Source organism: Watersipora subatra, chromosome 4 (assembly GCF_963576615.1).
Source record: "Watersipora subatra chromosome 4, tzWatSuba1.1, whole genome shotgun sequence".
In the NCBI taxonomy this organism is placed as follows: domain Eukaryota; kingdom Metazoa; phylum Bryozoa; class Gymnolaemata; order Cheilostomatida; family Watersiporidae; genus Watersipora; species Watersipora subatra.
Window position 1 is genome coordinate 10,044,820 of NC_088711.1, and position 10,345 is coordinate 10,055,164.

Genomic DNA, 10,345 nt, shown 5'->3' on the forward strand with positions numbered 1-10,345 from the left:
TTACTAGCTAAGAGTCTAGCAAATTGATTTGAATGTTGGAGGTTTGTAGTTAAATGCAAGGAAGCACGTTAACTCGTGTCGTTATAAAAATATTCTAAACAAGACTGGAATCCGTTCAATAAGTAATCGGCTTTGCTGCATCAAAACTATAAACATGAAATCAGGAAAACATAATACTTTCATCAGATTATATTATGAGTTCGTATGCAGCATTCCTACAGTAAATTTACTCAAAATCTCTCGGAATCTACGGCTGTCATGCAGACTACAAACTTATTATATGGGGCCAGAACTAGTGCTGGAACGATATCAATAAATCGTTTCGGTACGATATGATGGCGTAGCCAACCGATATATCGAAATATCGGATATGTTATTCGGAGTTGTCTTACCTGCCAAAAAAGGCTGCCATGGAAGAACAACTCCTTAATGAATCCATGTAGCAGTATAATTCTTTGAAGAATCGGTTATCAAACCGAGTAGAATATATATTATCGTCGATATCGTCAAATATCGACGATATCCGATATTTCGATATGGACAGAAAGCACTCGGTACGGTCGGTATCAGAAAGTGATATCGACGGTATACCGAAACACCGTAATATCGTCCCAGCACTAGCCAGAACACGAATGAAAATAGCCGAAAATATCTAAGGACGAAAATGCATGAAATCATCTGCTTTCATATCTATAAGACCAGAGGCATTGAGTGTACATTACACTCGATGGCTCTGTATAAAACACGAGATCAGCCGTTTATTGGTACACGCACCGTAAATATATAATGTCTCTTTCACAGAACTTGGGCACACCAGCGCTTCAAACTTGACCGTTTCCATGTTTTACTCGTGTCGTCAACATGTAGCAATTCAGTTTCCTCGTTCACGTTTGTAACCTTTTTACTCATTAATTTAGCCATCCACGCGTTGTGCAACGTATCATATTAAAATATTGATTTTCACTCATTTCTGTATTTAAAGGCAAAAGTTAGACATATAATTGAACTAATTGTAGTCTACCAATAAAAGCTGGTTGCCTATTAATCTCACAGTTCACAGACAACCTGACGCTCTTCAAACTGGAATCGAACGGTTGACTATATGATAAAGCTGTGTTATTGTAGCAAGGTTGTATTACAAATAGATCACTTTGATTGTAGAATGTATTGCCTATGTAGAATGTACAGCCTATTGCAATGCTTATATTACGTCATGCTTGATGCAATGACTTTGTGTTAGACTATGTACATGGACTATTGAGTTGCGTTTTGGATTTGAATAAAAGTACTAGTGATCTTTTGCTTACTGAGTGTTTGATAAACATACCACTACCGACTGTCAGCCGACACTAAAAGGATTATGCACTGATTAAACAGGAGCTAATGACTGCTTTTGGAGTAAATAACTTTTGCGCATATGGACAACTACAACGAAGGATATACAAAGAAGGAGAAACTGTTGATGTCTACCTAGTAGATTTGCGTAGGCTAGTAGCTCTGATTGGCCAAACAGTACCAGAACCCTTGTTGAAGTGTGCTTTTGTGGCTGGGTTACCAATTGATGTAGCTACCCAGATAAAATCCATTTCAGCAGTTGAAAAACTTTTATTGTCAGAGTTGGCCATGAGAGCAAGAATGATTATGTCTAGCAATGGTGGAGCGCAAGGAGTCTGTGCAATGGGGTATGTAGGCTCAAAACCTGCTGGACAGATTTGTTCAATTTGTACTGGCAGAGGTCATGGAGCCCACCAGTACCCATCCAAGGTTGTAAAGGGTGCAAAAAGGCTAATAAAGTGTTACAACTGTCAAGAGCTTGGCAATCACATAGCTAGAAATTGCCCTAAGGCTAAGGGACACGAGCATGGGGGAGTGTCTGCACCGGATACTCTCCCCGCTACAAGTCACTGAACAAAGAGATGCTACCATTTGTTGATATATATGTAAACAAAGCATCAGCAAGAGTTCTTGTAGATACTTGTTGCAAACAGACTGTGGTTTTAGATGATTTTTGTGTTAAATTGGGTAAAAAGCCTAGCGGTCCTGTTTGAATTGTCAGCATGTTAAACAGTAAAACTACTGAGTGTAAGGGTGAAACTGTTTTAGAAGTCAATGTCACAGGAAATGAAGAGCTTCCTCTGCAGTGCTTGATTGCGCCAGCACTAGTAGGTGGAGCACAAGGAATATTGGGAATGGATGCTATTGCTAAACTCGGTGGAGTTAATGTTGATGTTCACAATGGTGTTAAGTTTGATGGTGAGGTGAAAGTGATAAGTGTTGGCACAAGACACCAGAGTAGTTTAGAAATTGATGATAAAGATTTCATAGCATGGTTTGATGGTAGTGCATGATTTGTCAAATGGAAATGGAAAGATGATGAACCGATTCTACTAAATCATTGCTCTGAATACAAGATAAATGATGATGACAAAAAAGAGTTTGATGAAGAAGTGCAACGCTGGATAGATGATTAATGGTTGGAGTTATATGATAGCACAGTCCATGGTCATGTAGAGGGGATAATTCCATTGATGGCTGCAAAACAACCAAACAAGCCCAATAAGATTCACCCATCGATTCCATTGATGGCTGCAAAACAACCAAACAAGCCTAATAAGATTCACCCAGTTATGCATTTCCGTGAACTCAACAGCTATATTCACAATAATCCAGGTGTTGAGACTGCAATCTGCCAAGAATATATGCGAAATTGGAGGTTAGGGGGAAGCAAAGCATGTCTGTTAGATTTGGAGAAGGCTTATCTACAAATTCATATAGAGCCCAGTCTGAAAAGATTCCAGGCAGTGAAGTACAGAGGTGAAACGTATGTAAAGACACGCATGGGGTTTGGTTTGAATGTTGCTCCCAAGATAATGTCCAAGATCATAAATAAAATGCTGTCATTGGATGAACAGATTTGCAATGGAACTGATCACTACATTGATGAAATTTGGGTAAACGAGGAGGTGGTTCAAGCTGATGTTGTTAGAGCTCACTTACTAAGGTTTGGACTTGTGGCAAAAGACCCATTGACACTATCAGATATTTGTGTTTTGGGTCTTAGAGTAAACAATGCAGAAGATGATTCATACAACTGGAAGCGAGATGGTGATTTGCCTGTAGTTTCAGAAAAGTTTACGAAAAGAAACCTTTTTTCCATTTGTGGCAAACTAGTTGGACATGACTCAGTTGCTGGATGGTTAAGAGTTGCTTGTAGCTATGTAAAGAGATTGAACAATGACATAGACTAGTCTGAAACAGTTCCTATTTCTGTGAAATCTTTGTTGGATGAAATATTTCAAAAAGTACAAGAGCAAGACCCAGTGAGAGGCAAACGGGATGTCGAGAAGACCTCTCAGTGTACTGTGTGATGTTATGCCAGCAACCTGACTCTCGGAGTGTCTCTGGAGGTAGATGGTTACACTGTTGAGGATGCAGCATGGCTACGTAAAGAGGATGATGGTGCTCATAACAGTGTTGCTGAGCTAGAAGCTGCATTAAAAGAAATCAACCTAGCGCTAAAATGGAAAATGACAAATGTGCAAGTGATCACAGATTCAGCTACTGTTTATAGGTGGATAAATTCAGTGATAGAAGATACCAAAAGGCCTAAGGTTACTGGCCTCAGTGAGTTGATCATTCGACGTAGACTTGGAATTATTGGTTAGCTGATTGATGAATATGGGTTAACACTAATGATCAAACTTGTTCCATCAAGTGAGAACAAATTGGATGTCCTAACCAGAGTACCAAAGAAATGGCTACAAGTTGTTGCATGCTCAGGGGTTGTACCTTCTAACACAGATGAGATAGAAGACGTAAAGAACGTTCATCAATATCACTACTTTGGTGTCAGCCAAACCCTGTACTTGGCACAGAAAAGGCTTGGACGAACAATCAAAAAAGACATAGCTGAGCAAGTAGTGAAAACTTGTCATATGTGTAAAAGTGTGGATCCTCATCCAATCAAATGGGATCATGGTCAGCTAAACGTAGCAAATGTATGGGAGCGCCTTGCATCAGATATCACTCATGTGAACGGTCGACCTTATCTGACTATTATTGATTGTGGGCCTAGCAGGTTTTCTCTTTGGTCCAAACTGGCTAATCAAACATCAGACGTAGTAATCAAACAGTTGGACAATGTGTTTCGAAAACGTAGACCTCCTAAGGAGTTTCTGAGTGACAATGGCCCATGTTTCACAAGCGCTAGAATGAAAGAGTTTCTGCAGAAATGGAGTGTAGAGCAGATCCTCAGCTGTGCCTATAAACCTGCTGGAAATGGAATAATCGAAAGACATCACTGTACTATAAAGAGAGCAGTCATAAGAACTGGTAAAGGACCTGAAGAAATGGTATATTGGTATAACAATACACCAAACTCCAATGGTATAGTGCCTGTGGAAGAACTATACAGTTATCGCAGTGACTTAGCAGGGGCGACCAAATCGACAGAAATACCACAAAAGCCTAATGACAATAGAGACTGCAGCCTTAACCCATACAAAGTTAGAGACACTGTTTATGTCAAGCCAGTTAGTGCTAGGTGCTTTGACAAGTAGAAATGCCAAACAATGACAAAAATAAATTCTAGCACTTCGGTTGAAGTCGATGGCACAAATAGGCATGTGTCTGACCTTAGATTGGCTCATCAAGACGACATTGCAGATGGTACACATGTATCAACTATGCCAACTAGAGACTATAATCAGGTCAAAGTTGAGTTTAGTATTTCAGACCTGCTTGATAACAATACTCAGTTGAATTGAGAGCATGTTGACCCTGATCTCGATCAAAATAGTGACTTTGAAAACAGACCTGTTCGAGATAGACATCTTCCTAAATGGTTACCAAATTTTTTGCTGTAATGGTTGTACAAGTCACTTAATCCCTGAGGTCTGTTAGTTTTTAGGCTGTATGGTTTTACAACAGTTGATCTTGAGATCAAGAGGGGATGTAGAATGTATTGCCTATGTGGAATGTACAGCCTATTGCAATGCTTACATTACGTCATGCTTGATGCAATGACTTTGTGTTAGACTATGTACAGGGACTATTGAGTTGCGTTTTGGATTTGAATAAAAGTACTAGTGATCTGTTGCTTACTGAGTGTTTGATAAACATACCACATTGATGAATGAGAGTTTAACTACGCTATAACCAAACAAAAAATAAGTTACTTAAGTTCATTCACAAGCTTCCCATTGTTAGATATTCAGACAGATAGTCCCCTTTGTTCAATAAGGTCAAGGTTACAACAATGTATAATAGAAAGGTCAAAAACTTTTAATAGAATTGTAGAATAGTAGATGAACTACATACAGCAAACATGTTCCCCATCAAAGCAACTACAACGTGATAACATAAGCTGAGTTAAAACAGCATGTAAACCTATGCGAATTAAAGTTTGTTAATTCTTATGTAAATGTTTTTGGCTATTTTATATTGAACGCTAAGTGCAATGGCCATGAGTACTCACTCAAATGTTACGTAGCTGATTGTAGATCTAGCCTTTTGTAAAGTAATGCGGTTAAGCACATGGCGGTCATTAGCTCCGTGGTTGGTGCTGCCGGGTGTGGCACAACTTTCGCAGTTCGGCCTAATGCTGCGTTGGGTAAGATTAAAGGCAAACCTGTAACCATCAACCTCAACAGTGACATAAAACCTACTTGTATCAACACCCCACGTCGCATCTCTTTTTCAGTGTTAGACAAAGTTGACAAAGAACTAAATATAATGCTCAGTCATAACATCATTAAACCGGTAACACAACCCACTGAGTGGTGCTCCCCCATAGTTTCTGTCCAGAAAAAGTCTGGCGATGTACGACTCTGCGTAGACCTTAGGGCTGTCAACCGCACAGTAGTTAGGGAAAATTATCTTATACCATTCTTCGAAGAACTGACAGCCAAGTTTAGCAATGCAACAGTATTTTCTACACTCGACGCTCGCAGCGGCTACCACCAGATAGCTCTCGATGAGGAATCAAGTCGGCTGACCACATTCATCACACACAGAGGCAGGTTTAGTTTGTAAACCCAAAAAAGATTTATAAAAAAAACAGATAACAGTATCAACCAGTTTAAAAAAATTATGTTACACATCAGTAAGCACATGATGGTCACCGACTATAGTGAGTACCGACGAGGAAGATTAACCGCACGGCTTGACCTGGTGGTACTCCTCAGCAAGACTTGGTGATTGACTGGTTGAGGTTTGTGATCAGTATCAGTAAGGCTAGGATTGTCAATTATAGGTAGTGGTAGATTGGCTGGCTGGCTAGGTATTGGTGGTTGCGGAGTGGGGTATGGGGATGGTGATGAATGACTGGATTGCGATGTTTGTGACGGCAAGAGCTGGCGCCTGTCCCGCCTAAACCTGCACCCAGTTTGTTGATTCTGAACTATGTATGATCTGGGTGTTGCGGCCTTTCACATTACATCATAGATCTAGTCACTCCACTCCCCATTGGCTCGTACTCGAACTGGAGAGCCAGGTGTCAACTGACTGAGAGGTTGATTGAGAGCTGATTGATCGTAATACCTCTTGGCAGATAGCTTTGCCTGTAAGTTATTTCCCAAGACTCTTTCAGTATTCACGCTAGGGTTCGTGAAATGCCTGGGCAGTGATGTTCTGACGTCGGCACCTAACATTACCTCATTAGGGCTGTATCTCGTAACGGTCTTGGAGCATCTATATATTATTAAGGCAGCTGCTGGGTCATCTTGTGACAAGATCTTCTTGGCTGTTTGAATGGCTCTTGCAGCAGCCCCATTAGACTGGGGGTAATACGGGCTGCTAATCACATGGTCTATACCAAGGTCAGTCATGAACTTAGCAAATTCATAACTATTATAGGGAGGACCATTGTCACTAAGTAGTTTGATGGCTTCTAGTCCATCTTTGCTCGCCCCCCAGCGAGCAAAGATGGACTTGAGCTTCTGAATAATAAAATGTGATGTGGTGTTTTGGGTGTAGATAATCTCAATGTAATGGCAGTATAAGTCTACGACTAGTAAGTATTTTATACCCTTGTAGTCAAGTAAGTCTGTCGCAATGGTATACCATTTACTCTCAGGAATGCTCTGTGAAATCATGGCTCTTTTCGGTTGGCGGGCTTATGCTTGTTACAGAATTCGCACGCTGCTATGTGGGACTGAATATCACTGTTTGTGCTTGGCTACCAAACCGCCTGTGCTGCCCTAGATTTACATTTTCCCAACCCCCAATGACCTTCATGTATTGCAGCAAGAATATCTCCCCTCAGTAATTATGGAATTACTATTTTATTCTCAAAGAGAAGAATGTTTTCTGCAACATATAGGTTGGAGCGTACATGGAATAAAGGGTGTAGTGCCGGGGAAACATCTTTGCTGTAGTTGGGTCCCCCATCTACAGTATAATAAAGTGGTTCTACCAGGATGCTGTCTTTCCGTGTAGCTTTGATGATATTGTTTATTCTAGTGTCAGATATGGGGAGATTTGTTTTTACTGAGTTGAGATGCTCCTCTATTTCTTCAGTCAGTCTTACATCTGGCATGTCACTAGGGTCTGGTGATCAAGAAAGAGTATCAGGAATGACCATCTGTGGCCCTGGAAGATTTCTTGCCACCGGATTATATCGCGTGAGACGCATCAGTAATCACTGACAATGGGGTGGTACTGTGTTCAGGTCCTTACTGTTAATCATGGGTACCAATGGAGAATGGTCACTGACCAGGTCAAATTTCACCAAGCCGCGCAAGTATTGGTCAAATTTCTCGTAAGCCCAAATTTGGGATAAATTGGGATCCCTATTAGAATAGTTGGAATGTTGGAATGCTCTATTGGATGCTAGTTGGATAGCTTTCTGTTGGTATAGTTTTTTTCGGTCTCATTAGTAGTGCGGGATGCAAAAGACACACAACGGCCTTCTTGACAGATCATTGCCCCTAAACCATCAGTAGATGAAACGGTCTATTATGACCTTCATTGCTTCCTCCTGTGGTTGTTCCCAGGTCCAGACAGTCTTATTTTTTAGCAGCTTGTTCAATGGGCTGGCAAGTTGTGAGACGTTTGGGATGTATCGTTGCATGTAGTTCACCGTACCAAGAAAACGTCACAGAGTATGAACATCTTTGGGATGACCGAGGGCCTCAATCGCTGTCAGCTTGGATGGGTCTGGTTTTATGCCTCTAGCATCGAACATATGGCCCAGAAATTTGACTTTAGACTACCTGTATGAGCACTTGTTGTTGTTCAGTTCCAGTCCATGTTCTGCGACTTGCTTCAAAACTACCTCTAACCTTCGATCATGTTCTTGCATGTCGTGACCAAAAATAAGTATGTCAACTTGATAGACAGCAACTCCTTCACAGCCCGATAGAATTCCTTCCATGGTCCTCTGAAACAGCTCGCTGGCACTGAATATTCCAAATGGTAGACGTGTGAAACTAAACCTGCCTCTGTGTGTGATGAATGTGGTCAGCCGACTTGATTCCTCATCGAGAGCTATCTGGTGGTAGCCGCTGCGAGCGTCGAGTGTAGAAAATACTGTTGCATTGCTAAACTTGGCTGTCAGTTCTTCGAAGAATGGTATAAGATAATTTTCCCTAACTACTGTGCGGTTGACAGCCCTAAGGTCTACGCAGAGTCGTACATCGCCAGACTTTTTCTGGACAGAAACTATGGGGGAGCACCACTCAGTGGGTTGTGTTACCGGTTTAATGATGTTATGACTGAGCATTATATTTAGTTCTTTGTCAACTTTGTCTAACACTGAAAAAGAGATGCGACGTGGGGTGTTAATGCAAGTAGGTTTTATGTCACTGTTGAGGTTGATGGTTAAAGGTTTGCCTTTAATCTTACCCAACGCAGCATCAGGCCGAACTGCGAAAGTTGTGCCACACCCGGCAGCACCAACCACGGAGCTAATGACCGCCATGTGCTTAACCGCATTACTTTACAAAAGGCTAGATCTACAATCAGCTACGTAACATTTGAGTGAGTACTCATGGCCATTGCACTTAGCGTTCAATATAAAATAGCCAAAAACATTTACATAAGAATTAACAAACTTTAATTCAATATTGGCTTTAGATAAAACAGGTTTATCAATAAGTAAGTCATAAGTGGTTTTGGATAATACGGTGACATCAGCACCTGTGTCAACCTTGAACTTTATGTTTGTGTTGTTCATAGGGATACTCACAAACCACGGCTCGCTGTTGTCATGTATTTGTGTCACTGCATCTAGGTAGTAGGTCTTTCCTTGAGCTCATTGCGGCATATTCTGATCGACAATTTTTGCAGCAGCCGGAGTTGATCTGGCTCTACTCCTGCACTTCTTGGCAAAGTGGTTTAGCTTCTGGTCATGGTAACATTGTTTACCGAATGCTGGGCATTGTTTTCTCTTGTGTTTAAGGCCACCGTTATTACAGCTAACAGCTTCTTGGTAGTTGGCGTATGACTTTGTCACTGCCTGCTTGTCGCTATTTTTCTGGCTGGTGCCACAGCTAGCAGCAGGTAATCTGCTAATCGAATCAATCTCTACTTGTTTAGCAACCTCCTTTCTGACTAGCTCATGGTGTCGAGACATAAATAGCCTTGCTAAGGTCTAGGTTTTCCTCTAGCCGTAGCTTTGCAGACAGTTCTTTATCTAGCAGTCCAACGACTAATGTGTATCTGATAGTTTTGTCTCTTTCTGCTGCAAACTCGCAGTGCTCACTGAGTTTGTGTAAGTTCCTAATAAAGCTCTCAATACTCTCTTCTGCTCTCTGAGCTCTTGAATGAAATATACTTCAAAGATGAATTATGTTCCGCTTTGGGTTGAAGTCATCCAGAAGCTTCCTAGAAACTATATCAAAATCCTTCTCATTATCATCAGTAAATGTAAATTTTTCATACTATTGTTCAGCATCACCACCCATAGTGTATAGAAGAGTTGCTATCTGTACACTGCCGTCCTTATCCAATAAACCAGTTGCTACTCTATACAGTTTAAATCGTTTCATCCATTTTAGAAACGATGCTGGTGATGAAAAATCAAATCCTTGTGGTGCCTCTAGTTTAGACATGATTGTCAGCTAAGAATAGGTACTAGATGGCTACGAGCAATCAGCTAAGAGTAGGATTAAATAGATAGTTTCACAGACAAAGGAGGACACGCTGCCACCATGTTAGATATTTAGACAGGAAGTTCCTTTATTCAATAAGGTCAAGGTTACATCAATGCGTAATAAAAAGGTCAAGAACAATCAATAGAACCATAGAGTTAGTAGAATAGTAGATGAACTAGTTACAGCAAACACCCATAAATAACTGTATAATAGGAACTTTCTTTTTTATTCTGTAGATGAATTAAGCATCA

General features: G+C 40.8%; 1 protein-coding gene across 1 annotated transcript; it reads left to right on the forward strand.

Moving 5' to 3' along the window:
- Positions 1–3,692: 3,692 nt before the first annotated feature.
- On the forward strand, positions 3,693–4,559 carry LOC137393897 (uncharacterized). Its single transcript, XM_068080610.1, has one exon. It carries the CDS (start codon positions 3,693–3,695, stop codon positions 4,557–4,559), a length of 867 nt encoding a protein of 288 aa, XP_067936711.1.
- Positions 4,560–10,345: the final 5,786 nt, after the last annotated feature.